The sequence below is a fragment of the Polyodon spathula genome, chromosome 1, assembly GCF_017654505.1.
Source record: "Polyodon spathula isolate WHYD16114869_AA chromosome 1, ASM1765450v1, whole genome shotgun sequence".
Classification (NCBI taxonomy): domain Eukaryota; kingdom Metazoa; phylum Chordata; class Actinopteri; order Acipenseriformes; family Polyodontidae; genus Polyodon; species Polyodon spathula.
The window spans coordinates 43,687,267-43,704,725 of NC_054534.1; the positions used below are offsets into that span (position 1 = coordinate 43,687,267).

General features: G+C 39.8%; 1 protein-coding gene across 1 annotated transcript in view; it reads left to right on the plus strand.

The window, feature by feature from the left end:
- Positions 1-6,772: 6,772 nt before the first annotated feature.
- Positions 6,773-17,459, plus strand: part of si:dkey-96l17.6 (kinesin-like protein KIN-14I) — a 27,870-nt gene continuing 17,183 nt past the window's right edge. The window contains exons 1-4 of the mRNA XM_041258475.1: positions 6,773-6,893; positions 7,350-7,472; positions 13,081-13,259; positions 14,071-14,268. Coding sequence (XP_041114409.1) covers positions 6,773-6,893; positions 7,350-7,472; positions 13,081-13,259; positions 14,071-14,268 — 621 coding nt within the window. The remainder of the gene's footprint in view (positions 6,894-7,349; positions 7,473-13,080; positions 13,260-14,070; positions 14,269-17,459) is intronic.

The window sequence follows — 17,459 nt, forward strand, 5'->3', positions numbered from 1 at the left end:
TGGCTGCCTCGGCCCGCCCACCGCAGCTTTGGCCTGTGTGTCTCCCCTAGTGCATGCTGACTGTTGACCAGGTGGCTTACTACACGCAGCTAGGTTAGGCACTGCTGCATTAGCTGCCCGGTGCTTCGGTACCTCTGTGCATGCTCAGCCCTTGGTACTTCGGTGCCTTGGTGCACGCGGTGCTTGGTGCATGTAGAGCACATGGTACCTCGGTGCCTCTGTGCACATGGTGCTAAGTGCTTTGGTGCCTCGCCGCACATAATGCCTCAGTGCATGGTGCATTCAGTGCTCGGTGTGCACAGTGCCCAGTGCATTCCATACACGTGACTCTCTGTGCTTCGGTGCACGCGGTGCTTGGTGCGCACAGTGACCAGTGCACTCCATGCGCCTCGGTGCTCAGTGCACGCAATGCTGGGTGTACCCAGTGTGCACGGCACTCGGTACCTCTGTGCACGCTCAGCCCTTGGTACGTCAGTGCCTTGGGGCACCCAGAGCTTAGTGCATGTGATACTCAGTGCATGCAGAGCACATAGTACTTCAGTGCCTCGGTGCACGCGTTGCTCGGTGCACGCAGAGCACATGGTAGTTCGGTGCACATAGTGACACAGTGCTTGGTGAGCTTGGTGCACTCGGTGCCTTCGGTGCTTGGTGTGCACAGTGCCCGGTGCGCGCAGCTGTCTGTGCTTCAGCACCTCGGTGCGCATAGCGCCTCTGTGATCAGTGCACACATTGCTCGGTGTACCTGGTGGGCACAGTGTTCAGCACATATGGCACTTCAGTGCCTCGCTGTTCATAGTGCCACGGTGCTCAGGACACACGGTGTACTTTGTGCACGTGGTGCTTTGTACACTTGACGCGCATAGCACCTCCGTGCCCGGGACACGCGGTGCTTGGGGCACTCGCTTCACGAGCTGTGTAAGCCATACTTGGTGTACTCTGTACACACAATAATCAGTACACAAGGCATTTGGCACGCTCAGTGCACATGGTGTACTCTGCACGCACAGTGCTTGATATATGTGGTACCCTCTGTGATTTGGCACCTCGGTACACGCAGTGTTTAGGCACCCCCTTGCTTACACTAAGTGCAAGACAGTGTGCAGTGCCAGGGTCATACATGAACAAAACCGCTAAAATTGGGGATTTTTCATTTTTCATGTCTATTAAATATTCCGTCTGATTTTTTAAAGCTGCCAGTAATCGCGGGCCTTGTATTTGCGTGATAATTTTAAGAACTCTGAAAAGCAGGTGTTAATTTGCCGCAGTCAGACAGTAATCTATATAAAAGGAAAGGTGACGCGGGAGACTTGTCTGCAGCAAGAAGGAGACATTGTTTTCATGGACAATGAAACATTTAATAACGTTTTGCAAAGAGCTCATTTGTTAACCGTTCTGATCAAGTCAGTTTGTAAATTACAGTTTATAATACCGGTACCGTATTGTTTTGCAAACTCCAATTTTCAATACATGTTTCATAGCTTACATGACAAAACACAGAGTCTGAAAATAGAAGCACTGTGGCAAAGTGATGAATATGTGCAGGTGAGTGCAGTGCAGAGCGAATTAATCACACAGATGAATGATTTACAGGTGAAAGGGTGTTTATTAATGATTATAATGTCCAGAGCCTTATGGCAAAACCTGCAAACAATAATAATGATGGAAGTGGTACAGCGGCATCTATCACTCCTTTTTATAATCCCATGGGTTTGACCCGCAACCAAAAAGTCCCATATTTTCTCACCCACACAAAACACAAACACAGTTCTGACAGTGCGTGATTTTAGTGCTAGCAGTGCAGAGACAGTTCTTGTAGTGGAAACGGTGACTTGTGATATTCGAGTTTATGCTGGCCTGCGGCTGCAACTCCGGATCGTGTTTAGGACTCTTTAGTGAGAAAACAAACAACACAAGACACACAGTGTTAGTACACAGACTGACACACTCACGGCTTTCTGTCTCAATAATACGGGCTCCTTCTAGGTCGTTTCGTATAACAATATGCAAAGGAACAGATCACTGAAGCTCCGCCCCGTTATTTATACCCTCGCCCATGACCCCTAGGTTAACGAGCGCATCCACCCCTCCAATCCTCAGATGCCACGCCATCTACTGTCCGGGTCAGTGAGCTTGGGTGCCGTAGCTCCGCCCCCTTCCTAAATGGCCGACTTCCACCTACCCTACGGAATAAAAGTCTTGCCATTTGCTTAAGGTTACTCTGTTCCTTCTTTCTAGTGCCCTCACAGGTCAGGAAGGAGATCTAACACCAAGTGTCATTTGATCTCTGTCACAAGCACCTAAAAAGGTCTCCCCACAGTGGCAAAGCAAGGTTCTAACGAGAGCCTTTACTTCTTAGAGTTTAGGCATTATTAAAAGAATGGTGGAGGAGATTAAGAAAAGATTAAATGATATTCCAAGATGCACGAAAGAAAAAGTCTCTTATACAGTAAAAGCTCATTCTCCACCGTTATTTTAGTAATGCCTACAGAATGTATTTTTTGTAATATGGCATTCTGGTATTTAACTAAATTAAATTTTAATTGAGAAGAAAACGGTAAAAAAAAAAAAAAAGGACAGAGGGACAGATGACGCAGTTAGTTTGTAGCTAGATCGAGTACAGTTTTTTATTACCATATATAGCATACATAGAGTAAGAAATACAGAAATCATAAGAAATAGGAGAGTTGTAACTGCATAAGACTTTAAGAAGATAAGTCGTAGTTAAACTGAAGACTATTAGTATGCAGCTGAACATATTACTGTACAATGATGAAAGTATTATCCACCTGTTTGACTGCCATGGATATAAGTAAATAAAACTTGTTGTTGCTGAAGTTTGAAAAGTCTTATGGCTGGAATTATTCTACGTGAAATAAGACGTTGAACTAATATGTGAAACTTATGCTTCGTAATGTACAAACTTCTACAAACTCTGAAGTGGTACATTTGTTTATTAAGAAGCCACCGCACATTCCATATTTTATTCATTTGTCCTGGTGATGTATTTCGAGCTTGTAACACACCTTCATGTGTTACAAGTACTGCTTGTACCAAAATCTCCAATTCCATATTGGTAAATTTCAGTTTTTGCTTCTGAGCATCCTCATCACCATGGCTAGTACCAGGCTGAGGTCGTTGTGTGCCACTTATTTTCTTTTGGAATGTGTAGCCTACACACACAGGGTTAACCCAAACCCGCTATTTATTGTGAGAGGTGTGTAGTTCTCAACCGCTAATTATGGTGAGGGGTATTTAAATTGGTTGATTGCAGAATCGACTGCTTATCTAATTAGTCTTATAAAATAGGCTTTACTGAACATTTACTGCGGTTTTTGTCAGTTTTTCCCCTTTATAAATTTGGGCCTCAGTTTCCCCGACAGCCCATATTCTGGCGACCCGTTTTCTAAAGGGTGCTCGGCGACTGCGTCCCCCTAGAAGGAGAGCCCTCCCCAAGTGAAGTTTAGACATGGTACTGGAGGCACTTACTGAAGCCCCGTTTGAGCCTCTACATTCCATAAAGCTGAAATATTTCTCTATGAAGTCAGCCTTTTTAATTGTCCATTACCGCCGCTAAGTTGGTCAGTGATCTGCAGGCTCTGTCTGTGCACAGTTCCTATATGCATGTCTGGGATAAGGGAACCAGGCTATCGTTAAGCACGAACCCTGCATTCATACCCAAGGTGATTACAGCTTTCCACTTGAACCAGTCAGTGGAATTAAAGGTTTTCCACCCCCTCCCTTTGATTCAGAAGAGGATAGGAAACTGAATTCTCTTCCTGGTGAGGGCATTGAGAGAGTATATGGATAGGACGAAGGCGCTGCATCAGTCTGACCAGCTCTTCATTTGCTATGGTGAAAGGACCCTAGGGCAAGCCCTCTCGAAACAGTGACTGGCCCATGGGATTGTGGACATAGCATCGACTGCTTATAATGAGGCCGGCCCACAGGGGAGGGTAGCAACGCATTCTACTAGAGGGGTAGGGGTGGCCACGTCATGAGCACTTTTTCGAGACCCATCATTGACTGACATTTGTACTGCAGCTAGCTGGGCTACTCCATATACACTCATCAAGTTCTACCACATCAATGTGGTAGACCCCTGTGACAGAAACAGAATGATTCTTGGTGATAAATCTCTCTCCTGACCTGTGAGGGCACTGTGCATAGGGAACAGAGTGCCCTAGACTGGATGGCCAGACAATTCATTTCCAGGGTTAGATGTATGTCAGCCATCTAGAAAGGAGGCAGAGCTACGGTACACTAAATCATCGACCCGGAAGGGAAACGATGTGGCAGTCGCGGAGGACCGGTTGCACTCGTTATACAAGGGGTCATGATTGACAGTACAAAAGGGTACGTTGTGAAATTATCTGTTCCTTTTATGGTTAAATGCTGAACCGATGTCATAGGAAATAAGTTGACCCTTAAATAAGTTGCTGAAGCTCTAGAATTTAAAGAGGAGGTTCTGTTGTTTCTAATGTCTACGAGCTTAGGCTAGGAAATAAGAGGATCGAGCCCAGGAAATATGTTGATCTGATATATTAACAAACAATAAATAATTTAAAATTCATTTTTACATACAGCACTTGATATAATTATGACAGAAAACAAACAGGAGACTGCTATCATCATGCATGTATTTCAGGCTTGGGAAGAAACAGTACATTAAATAATTAAAAACTAAAGAGTTAAAGTCTTTGCTAAACCGTGGTAAATACATGGAGTTCAATACCAACCAAGATAGCTATTGTAAGAAAGAGAGATCATACAATATAAAATCTCTTTGTGATTATTTTTTGTAAGCCCCTTTTGAAAATCAAACTGTACAGTATATGTCATGTTATTCTATTTATTTGATAGACACCGATGACCAAAGAAACACACCTGAACCTGAGAGTAAATTGATCGCATTAAAGAATAAGAGACTTTTAAAAAACAATAACTTTAATTAAACAATTAAAAAACAAACAATAAAACAATAAATGGTGGGAATGGGATGTGGAAAGGAGAATCATTTGTACATGGTCTTTGATTCCATGTTGTAGGTTTTTCAGGCATATACCATTTCCTGACTCGTTTAAATGGACACCATCTTCCTAAAAAGCCCAATCTGATCATATTTAATGTCAGGGAAATGAAATGACACTGTACACCCAGTGACGTGGTTTGTTTATTTTTGGTGATGCCGTAACATATTTCCAAAGACGTCTCTAGGTGATGCATGAGAAAATAATTTTTGTTTTTGGAAACATCTCATGCAATTTAGTTAAATCTTTTTTCATAACACAAATTAACCTCACACTTTTAAGTTTTCTTAAATCATTGCCACAAGCATTAATGACCAGAAGATCAGGAGGTGAACAATTACAAATCAAAGAAATAAAAAAAAATTAAAAATATGCCATTTCAGGCCCCTCCATCCGAACCAGCGGATGGAGGCGTCCTGGAGTTGCAGGTCCAGCCCGAGCCCTCTTTTGGCCTGCTGTTCAGCCCAGTGGACAAAACTATGTCCAACAATCCACACAGATGCTGTGAAGAAAAAGTTATGTAGCGTCAAGAAGGTTGATTGCAATCACTACAAACACAACAGTGGTCAATAAATGAAAGCATGGACCTTTGTAAACAATATGAGTTTTGTTAATGCTTAACAGGTATATTTACAGTATGTGTTCTCAAAATCAGCTGGACTGCCAACACTTTAGTTGCAAAATATTACAAAGACAACAGCTATAATGTAACAAAGTAGGTTAAAAATGTCTTAAAATAATCAAAAATAATTAGACATCTTCCAACTCTCACATTACAACCATTCCAATCATAGTAATTTATATCTGTTTTCACATCAATACATTCATACACAGGTAACATAATACTCTTACTTTTTGAGGCCGTTCTCCTGGCATCCATCTTTTTTGTTTTTAAGGTGTTTGTTTATGAGTGTGACAGGATGGCTAAATGGTGACGTCAGACCAGAGGCAGGAACAACAACAAACAGGTAACAGCAGTGAAAAAGCGCTGCAGGGCCGTTTATTTTCAATAAGTAACAAAAGTAAATAAAATATTTAAACAAAAAACAGTGCTCACAGAGCCAAATAAAAAGGTGTAACAAAAACAAATCTCGAACACAAAATAGACCTAAGGTCAGGCTGGGCAGTTGCCTTCACTGATCCTTTTTATTATTTAAAATTTCTCTCTCCTCTCTTGCTCTCGTTCCGCCTCTTGAACACCCCACCAGGAACTAAAACGCGTACCAGGTTTATATACCCAGGTCGAGGGGTTTAACTAGTTAGTAATTATTCTATTACCTCTTGGCCACAGTCTGCAGAAGTTTATTAATTATGTGTCACTGCCAACTAGTTTAACAACGCACTAGCCGACAGCCACACATCATCACAAGGTTTTATATTTAAAACAATGCACACTTGGCCCAGAAGAGGGGGAGCAAGATGTCGATGGTGGCGGCCATGGTGGAGGTCCTTCACCCCCCATTCTTTCATGGCTGGCAGCTTCCTCTTCCGGGGCTTCAGCCATTGTTTCTCCTACTGGGAAAGTGCGGCTGGGGGGAGCTGGTCTCCTGACCTCCTCCCTCCTTCTTCATGGCCGGCAGCTCCCCTTTGTGGGGCTCCGGCCACCGTACTTACTGTCATGAAAGTGCTGGCAAAGCAGAGCAGGTAGCGATCCCAAGCGTAGCAGAGCAGGCAGCGACCCCAGGCATCTTTGAATGGTGCAAGGCAGGCAAACCCGGGAAATGGCAAACTAGCATCCCTGGACGATGGCGAACTGGCATCCCCGGGAGATGGTGAACTGGCATTCCCGGGCTATGCACGACAGGGCAGCAGCAGTCCCTCGGGAGGCGACTGCAGGAAGGGAGCCAGGACTAACTGTGGTGCTGGGTATGGCCCTCTCCACAGCGGTTGCGACCCAGCAGTTTTCCCCCTTGCTCCCCTCAGCAACCTATGCAGAGGCTGCTGAGGTCCGGCAGCATCCTGTCCTGGTCCCTCCAATGATGAAGAGAGAGGCAGCTCCTGCTGCTCTCCCTCTGGAGGGGGTGGAGACAGAGGTAGCTTTTGCTGCTGTGCTCCAGGTGGTGATGGTGGTGGATGCAGCGGCAGCTTTTGCTGCTCTGCTTCTGGCGAAGGTGGCAGGGGCTCCTCCCCTTCTGGCAGCAAAGGTGGCAGGGGATCCTCCCGTTCTGGCAGCAAAAACGGTAGGGGCTTCTCCCCTTCTGGCTGCAGTGGGGGAACCAGCAGACATGCTCCCTCTGCTGGTGGAGGTGGAAGTGGCAAGTAGTACTCTCACAATGGTGGAAGTGCCACCACTAAGTATTCTCGCTCTGCTGTTGGAGATAGGAGCGACAAGCAGTCCTCCCTCGGCTGTGGTGGTGGAACCAGCAGGTATTCTGCCTTTGCTGGTGGGGATGAGAGCGGCAAACGATCCTTTCATGGAAGTGGGGGTGGAGGTGGAACCAGCAGGTATTCTCCCTCTGCTGGTGGATGCCTGGGCTGTGGATTTTCAGCCTTCCGCTTCTTGGGCTGTGGACACACCGACTCCCCCCTCTTGGGCTGTGGATGTTTGGGCTCCTCCCATTCAGGAGCAGGACGTTTGTGCTCATCCCACTCAGGCGCAGAACATTCTGGCTCCTGCCACTCAGGCACAGGATATTTGGGCTCCTCCCTTTTGGGCTGTAGTGGGGGTGGGCACAGCAAGTGTTCCTCTGGTGGGAGGGGGCAGTTCGCTGGGAAATGCCCACACTTCCCACAGATGCAGCAGCAATACTGCACTCCCATGTTGTGGAGGAGGGCCTCCCAGCCAACCTCCTCCTATGGCTGTAACCCCGGTTCCACCTCCTCTTCCTGAGGTGGAGAGTGGTAGCTGTTGGGTTGTTTTTTTCCGACTTTATGTGAACGAAAAGACACACATTTGCCCGTTTTCCCATTGGAAATAGTGATATTTTGAAATATCACTGTCCTGGTCACAAAAGCAAAGTTTGTGGGGAATAATAGCCATTTTCTATACTTTTGAGGCATAAGAAATTAGGAAATAACACTTACTACCCAGGAACAAAAAAAAGGCTAACCCTAACCCTAACCCTAAAACTCTAAAACCCTAACCCTAACCCTAACCCTAACCCTAACCCTCTCAAACACCCCACCAGGAACTGAGATACTTAGCAGGTTTATATACCCAGGTCGAGGGGTTTAACTAGTTAATAATTATTCTATTACCTCTTGGCCACAATCTGCACGAGTTTATTAATTATGTATCACTGCCAACTAGTTTAACAACACACTAGCCGACAGCCACACATCACCACAAGGTTTTATATTTAAAACAAAACAAAACACATGGCGCTTTGCCGTCATATATAAATGTGATAAATAATAAATAAACAAACATAAAATAACAAGGTGCAGAGGGGGAGAACCCGTTCTAAAAATAAATACACATTTAAAGAGCAGGGCTTTCCTAACGCCCTACTACAGCGAGTCTGTTAGAAACAATATATGTGTGTTTATAAATACATTTTTGTCATCAGTAGTTTGCTGCATACAAGGCATATCATTGGAAAATATAGTTATATGCATTACATGCGCCTAATATAAGAAATCAATTTGTCCTAGTGTTAGTCCTAGTAAGTATTTTAATAATCTGAACACTACACAACTCCTAATAAACTATCCTAAAGACAAATTACAAAACAAAACAATGGCTTTTTTCAGTATAATAATATATACAGTACTGGCAATATTAAATGGTTATTCTACCTGTTGTTGTTGAAGTTTTTGAATAAACTCTAAGACAAAATGCATGAACACCATTAGATGTAGAAAATAAAAAAGACCACAGCTAATACATTTGTACCTAAACCTTTAAATTGTGTTATTTATCTACAATCTTTCAACTCTATAGTACTTGTTTATTTTTTTACACGCATGCAATTGCATATGCTTGTAATGTAGGAAATAAAGGTAGAAGTTAATCATGGTGATGTTAAAAAATCTATTATCTTAACTTTTGTTAACTCAAGAAGAATATAAAGTAATCTAAGTTAAATTTATTTAAAGGTAAGAAAAATCATAAATAGATCTCTGTATACTCATACGTGAAGCACGATTGCCAAGAAAAAATAAAGCTAGGTCACTATGATAATGTGAATCCTTTCTTTTTAATATGGTTGTTATCCATACATTCATCGGAAGAACCAATCAAAAGCGTATTTAGCCATAGTTGCAGAGTACCAAGCCTAACCAATCATATCTACCTAGGCATACATTTTCCATTTCTCTATTTGTCCTATCTACAGAGGATTTGACAGGGTCCTTTTTTAACATAGTACAAATCTTATCCCATAGTAATAGTATCTATTACTGCAAGGAATACAACTGTCACATTTACGAAGAATATGGCGTTTGTGTTAATGTATTGTGTGCAAACAACATTTTTTTACAGATTTTTTTAAATTCCCAACCTGAGTACACGACTGTGGTAATGTGGTTTGCAGTGTACAGGTGCAGGAGTGATGTGGTGTGTAATTTACAGACAGAGATCTGTAATCCAGTTGGAAAGGGGTTTCTTTTTATTTTATTATTCCATGTCTGGTGACCAAAATAAAGATCCCCGGCAATACACAAAAATGTGTAGTGAGCAAGGTAATTAAACACGGGTATGGAATCCCAAATAATAAACACGCGTATCCTTCCCATAATGTACAAACATGGTCACCAGTCCCAAGTACATGCTGTAGAGGTCGATTTTGTGCTGGCCCTTGGCAACAGCTCCAGAATGTGTTAGCCACCTACTAATAACAAGAACAATTATAAACAAAACAAACAAACTCTCATGATACTTTTAATCACAGGTTTCACACAGTCCTTCAGGGTTATAGCTCATAACCAAAGCGAAGGACTAGATTGCGTGTCTCCGTCCCCTTTTTTATCCCGCCACACATGAGCCCTTGGTAAATGAGTGCAGCCGCCCCTCCAATTCGTGACTGCCACATCGTTTCCCTTCCAGGTCGATGAATTAATGCACCAAAAGTTCCACCCTCTTTCTAGCTAGCCAACTTCTTTGAACCCTGGGAATGATGTGTCTGTTCAACTCATCTACGGTACTTTGTGCTTGCTACCTCACAGGTCAAGAGGGAGATTTACTACCAAGAATCACTGTATTTCTGTCACAACGACACAATTCCTCTAAAAAAAAAAAAAAAAAAAAAACTTTCGGCTGGCTATTTGTGGTTAATTATCTTCACCTTATCCCAATTTAAAAACCACAACCCTAAAACTAAAACCTTTTTTAAATAAAGATAATTGTATGTGTAAACAGTAAATGTTAATGTTTAAGACATGCAGACAAAACAATGTCCTGTATATACTATTTTTCTTTTTTTTACTGGCAGTGGTAGGCCTACATTTTGCCACGTCTAAACTGTAGTAAAGTTACAGCTATACTAATATTAAAATGTAAAAATACGACCTTGTCATACTAATATTATGAATACAGCATGTAATTAGATTATATTACTGAAACATTTTAATTTTGATTAAAGATTGACAACATTTTGATGTGTAAAATAATTTACTATAGAAATAAATCTCTGTGATCACACATAAACTACATCTGATTGAGAATGATGTTATAGAAATATAAAAAGACAGGGGTTTAAAACAATTTATCATATAAAGAGTCGTCGATGACACAAGAGAGTTGCACGAACACACACCAACATACACAGTCTTGCAAATAAAACGGTCAGATAAAAATAAACGCAATCCGGAGCTATCGCTAAAGGCCAGCACTTACCTGGACAATACTGCACCATTGTTCACGATTAATTGTATTTGCACCACAAGCACTATGGCACTCACTGTGGACTTGTGATTGTGTTGCACGTGGATGTTTAAAAATATCAGGGCTATTATTTCAGGACCAACCCGTGGATTAAACAGAGCAATACAAAACGCTGTATTGCCTGTTACCATTATTGTTTAACTGTTTCGTCATGAGTTGTTGGATTATAAAAAAAAAAACACCATTGCACCTGGATTGTCGTTGTCTGACTGTTTATTGATCACCACAGCACACCTGCACACTGTTAACCACTTTGTCAACAATCCCTCTACACCTTCATTAGGCAGAAGGGTCCTTCAGAGTGCACGCGCACAACACCGACACTAGTTGGCGGTAGCGAGGCATCCCTCATATGCTATCTGCTCACGTTTCCTCAAGACGGCTCCGGTATACTTTCCCAAAAGTATTGGTTGGAGGTCATCTTCAAATTGAAAGGGAACGTTTGGTTACTTACCGTAACCATGGTTCCCTGAAAGAGAAGACGACCACTAAACCTTGTGAGGTCGCATCACTCACATTCACGGGTTCGATGCAAAAGAAGAAGTGAGCTCTGTGGAACGACTACTTATTCACTCGGCAGGCGGGACCGAGGACATCATTCTATGGAGGGGCCTATCAGCAGGTCTGACATAAAATGCTACCTAAGGCAGGCATATCCCAAAAGTATTGGTTGGCGGTCATCTTCTCTTTCAGGGAACCAGGGTTACGGTAAGGTACCCAATGTTTTCTCTCTAAACAAAATGAGCCCCTAAACAAACCAACAGACTCCTCATATATACAAGTGGCCATCCAAAATTGCCAATCAATTAACCAATTGGCAATGGCCACATTTGTTTTTGCAGGGATGTGATTTTAACCCCATCCCTGCCAAACAAATTCAGAATAATAATAGTATTTACATCAGCCTTGCTACAATACTGTACCACTTACTTTTTTGTCTTTATTTGAACATGAGGAATGTTTTTCGCCACATATTACATATCTTATTCGTTTTTTTTCTATTTTTTCTATGATATTCAACAACAATCATAGCAAAAGTCAATTCTGTTTGTACTATCTTTCACAACACTATACAAAAAAGCACTTTACACTCAATAAATAATAACAATAAAAGTTACTACTAAATGTGGGGCCCTATTCACAAAACTTTTAGGACTTTTTAAAGAAATGTCTTTAGGGTTCTTTGTTAATTGCTAACTGCAAAAAAAAAAAAAATATTATTTTTTTTTTTTTAAATAACTGTAGAAAAGTCGTTAGCAAATAAATAGACATTTTCATAAAAATATTAAATATACACTTGCTTAAGTTCAATCCTACTGGAAGGTTTTACTCATTTTGTTTCTGTTTTATTGTTCACAATATATTTGTAGGAAATATAGTGAATTTCATATAGTGACATACATTATTTTTGTGATCCACTGATGCAGAGTCTAAGAAATGAAAATGACCATCTGAAGCAAGAAAAGGCTACTCTGAATGCAAGGAATAAAACAGAAAATGACAAATGGGAAAAAGAAAAGGTCATTTACTTTATTTCTTTATTTTTACTTTTATGTAATAACATTTTAAATGTTGTCCATTTGTGTATGTTTCATGGCTAATTATCAAAACATTGTCATACAATTAGCATAACACTATATATTCAAAATAATATAATATTAAAATAATATCTGGTTGTGATATTATATATTATAAAATACTGGTTTATGAAATTGTGTGCAATTTAAAATTATTTTAAATCCTACTTTTCTCACTTAAAATGTGATGCTTAACCCATTATGTGTGGTTGGGGAAAATTTGATTTTTTATGTAAAGGCACCAATCTTCTCAATGAGTTGTGGCACTGATTTCTAACTTCATAATTGACATAAACATTATATGAAGAGGACATACCATTATAAAAGTTTAAAATAGTTGAAACATGTGCTTGGATAACAATGGTACATTATTCTATTTAATAAAGCCCCATGCTTTGTAGTAAAAGGTAAGTCGATGAGTATAAATTCCATTGATCTTATGCAGATATGATATTCCAATGACATTAATCAAATCCTATACCTTACAGAACAAGATACTGGAACTGTTTTCTAAAAAGTTAGACCTGCTTCATACACATCAGTCATCAAGTAAGTGAAAACAAAGTCACATTAATATCAGCTATAGTTTTCTAAATCAGAAATAATTAAACATTTGTGGCTTACAGTGGTTTAAAATATATATGCTTTGCAGCCCTCCAGGAGCTTCAGATGGCCAGACTGGAGCTAGGAAGAGTACAGGAGATGTTAAAACCCCCAGACAACCCACAGGTGAATAACAGTTCTTCAGGGACAGCCAGTATTGTCTCAGACAGCCCTGATATTGCAGCACAGCATGAAAGCACAGACCAAGAAGAAACCAAGAACATCAAAGTAAATCTTTTTTCGACACATTTTCTGTTTATTACTGGGGAAAAAAGCTAAATTCCCTCAGCTAATCCACAAGTCTAAGCAAAGTAGAAATGGAATGCCTGAAAAATCATAGTTTCTGTTTGTTCCTACACACATGTTCAACCAAAGGTACCAGAGGCAACCTTGTGCAATTACATTTCTAAGAGTTGTATTGCATGATACATGTTTACAGTACAGCTCATTATTATTATTATTATATATTATTATTATTATTATTATTATTATTATTATTTATTATTATTATTATTAGAGTAGTACAACTGCTCTGACGAGACCTGATTACATACTAAATAACAATGCAAAGAATATGTGGGCTTCTGTCATAGTTAATGGCACAGAGTCAATAGAGAACCACAGTCAACAGAACAGTTCATTGGAAGTAAATTATTTTAATGCAAAGCCAAAGCTTTTTTCTTCTTTTTTTCTTAATTGAATAGGATAAAATCCAAGATATAGGGTTTTGGAAGGTGCATACACCATTACAATTTATTAAAAATAAAAAGAGTGGGTGATGAAATATAGACTGTATTGCCTTTTCTAGAATGTAGCAATTCATTAAACTAAGCTATATGAATAAATTGTGTTTAGCTCTGTTGATTTTGTTTTTATTTTATGTAGCAGTTTACTACTGTACTGTAAATTCAACCCATTCTCATAACTTCCTTGACTTTTAACTCAAAATTAATGCAGTATAAAAGTATATTCTCATAGTCAGTATTAATGACATGTGATATGTTTAGCTGTAAAAGTTTTATTTGGCAAACTTTTAAAGGTGCTGAGTGGAGAGGAAACTCAGAAGGGCCATGCAAAGGAACAGCAGCTAGAGGGCGCTCAAGCACGGCTGGAGATCCTAAAGGGGGCTCTGTACAAGAGGGAGAGGGAGATTACAGAGTTTCTTCAGAGTGAAAAGAGCAGGGGGGGCAGTGGGCAATACCCTTGCAGAGCTTTGCTGAGGACTCTTGTAGAAAAGGTGAGACATGGTGTTGCTATTGCTCACACAGGCAGGAATCAAGGGTTACAATGCAGTAGAAATATCGTAAGAACAGTAATGTACTATTCTGCCCAGCAGTGTTTAATTCTTGGTATAAGGCTCCAGTGGAGTAATAGGGAGTTGATTAATTGTACTATAATTATTATGTTTCGCATTACAAAGAAACAGTAAGCAATTCTAGAGACTTGTAATAATACCAGGTCTGCTTCATTTCAGGCTCATGCTGTTTATTGTGAAGTGTCTGGAGCCAAACAACTTGTTGACCGTAAGACAGAGGAGAACTCTGTGACTTTGGCCAGTGCCAAGGAAAGCCTAGATAAGGCTCAAAGCAGTGTATTCAAATATGAAAAGGATAACAAGAGAAAAATCACAGATTCAGAAAGGTAATTTCATTTTCCATTTCTGTCTGAAGCTTTACTGAAGGTATGTTGTTACTGTACCTTAAAAGGACAGAATTTAGTTCTGGTATTCCTGTAATTGATGAGGCAACAAACTGAAGTGGTGGCCTCAGACAAGATTCAAATGAATAAAACACAGAAGCCCAAAATGTATTTAAAAACATTCTCCACTAAGGGATGCTCTTGTTCCTTTTCATTTTTACCTCTGACTCCCTGTAGAACAAGCATGTAATAAGATGTGTTTCTAATTGCAGGGATCAGCTGGCTATTGACATTCACAGAAATCTTGTGACAGCTGAGGCACATCTGAGAAAACTAGATATTGTGCAGGTTGCCTTGGAAAGCATTAGAAAAGGATCTGCACCCTCATGTTGTGGTAATTACTTTTTGAGTTTTCAGATAAGATAATCAATGCCTTAAGGTTAATATCTTGTTAGTGTTCTCTTGTATATTACAGCATTATTAATGACACTATGAAACACAATTTTTGTTCCTGGGTAGTAAGTGTTATTTCACAAAAGCAAAGTTTGTGGGGAATAATAGCCATGTTCTATACTTTTGAGGCATAAGCAATTAGGAAATAACACTTACTACCCAGGAAAAAAAAAAAAAAAACAAAAAAAAAAATTGTTACACGGTGTAATTAGTAACAATATCTCAAGTAGTTAAGTGTCACCTTTCCACCGTCAATACCCTTACGGAAATGTCCTATAGGATCCTATAGTGGTACTATAGGACATCATGGGCCTAAAAAGGTTTTAAAGAAATCCTAAAGGATATTCTATAGGACTTGACCAATTTACTATAGGACTTTCTATAGGTTATTTCCGTAAGGGTAGAATACTAGAGGCACCATCTTTGTATTCTTTTCATCGGGCTTGAGTTTCAGACTTTATTTGAGATACAGTATTACAAACCAAAAGGCAATTTGATGTATCTCCAAATCCCTTATCACAGGATCTGATAGTATGTGGAGAATAGACCCAGACAACGGCAATCTGGATTATGAAATGAGTGATGAAACAAACCTTGTAAGTTGAAATCAGGTAACAGTTTGTATCAAACAGTAAGGATGTGTAATTTGAAGATACAGTTGTTCTGTAAGAGGAAAGGAAAGAGGAAATATTTTTTACAAAGCGATGTTCTGTTTTGTAATTTTTACATGGCCTTATGTCATATAATGTGAATATTAAATTCACCAGAAGTTTGTTGTTTGTTGCAATTCACAAAGCAGGCTTTATGAAAATTTGTGTGTGTGTGTAAGAAATAATGAAACTGATAAACAATATTAGTGGTGTCACACACACACACACACACACACACACATATATATACACATATATACACACCATATATATATATATATATATATATATATATACAGTACTGTGCAAAAGTTTTAGGCAGGTGTGAAAAAATGCTGTAAAGTAAGAATGTAAGACATGTTAATAGTTTATATTTATCAATTAACAAAATGCAAAGTGAGTGAACAGAAGAAAAATCTACATCAAATCAATATTTGGTGTGACCACCCTTTGCCTTCAAAACAGTATCAATTCTTCTAGGTACACTTGCACACAGTTTTTGAAGGAACTTGGCAGGTAGGTTGGCCCAGACATCTTGGAGAATTAACCACAGTTCTTCTGTGGATTTAGGCAGCCTCAGTTGCTTCTCTCTCTTCATGTAATCCCAGACAGACTCAATGATGTTGAGATCAGGGCTCTGTGGGGGCCATACCATACTTTCATCTGCTGCAGTAAGTTTCCTTGGCCGACCACTGCTTCTACGGTCCTCAACATTGCCGATTTCTTTGTGCTTCTTCAAAAGAGCTTGAACAGCACATCTGGAAACCGCTGCTTGCCTTGAAATTTCTGCCTGGGAGAGACCTTGCTGATGCAGTATAACTGCCTTGTGTCTTGTTGCTGTGCTCAGTCTTTCCATGGTTTATGACTTTTGATAGTAAACTCTTCAGCAACCTCACCTTGTTAACTGAGTTTGGCTGTTCCTTACCAAGTTTTATTCCTCCTACACAGCTGTTTCTGTTTCAGGATTGTGTTTCAACCTACATATTGAATTGATGATCATTAGCACCTCTTTGGAATAATTGTTTAATCATATGCCTACAAAATCCTTGACTTTGTGCAAGTGTACCTAGAAGAATTGATGCTGTTTTGAAGGCAAAGGGTGGTCACATCAAATATGGATTTGATTTATATTTTTCTTCTGTTCACTCACTTTGCATTTAGTTAATTGATAAATATAATCTATTAACATGTCTATTTTTGAAATCATTCTTACTTTACAGCATTTTTTCACACCTGCCTAAAACTTTTGCACAGTACTGTGTATATATATATATATATATATATATATATATATATATATATATATATATATATATATATATATATATATATATATATAGCGTAATAGACAGTTGTATTGAACAGAGTCTTGTCACTCTGGGCTGCAGTGAGACTGATAGAACTGCACAAATGACAATGGATTCATTTCAGTTTTGTAGATTCCAAAACACACCCTTTTAATGATGTCATTTATGACTCCCCCTCACTATATCTGGGTACGTGACAATTTTCCAAGACTCACAAGCATTCCTTTGCATCTTTTTATCTCTGAGATTCTACCATCCCCCTCATGCAACCAAAAATAACAGAACCCTCTCTTTAGTCAATCTGCAATTTATTGAGGCACACACTGCATTCCAAGATACCCCACTATAACTCTGTGCTCAATATTTCTCCATTGATAGTA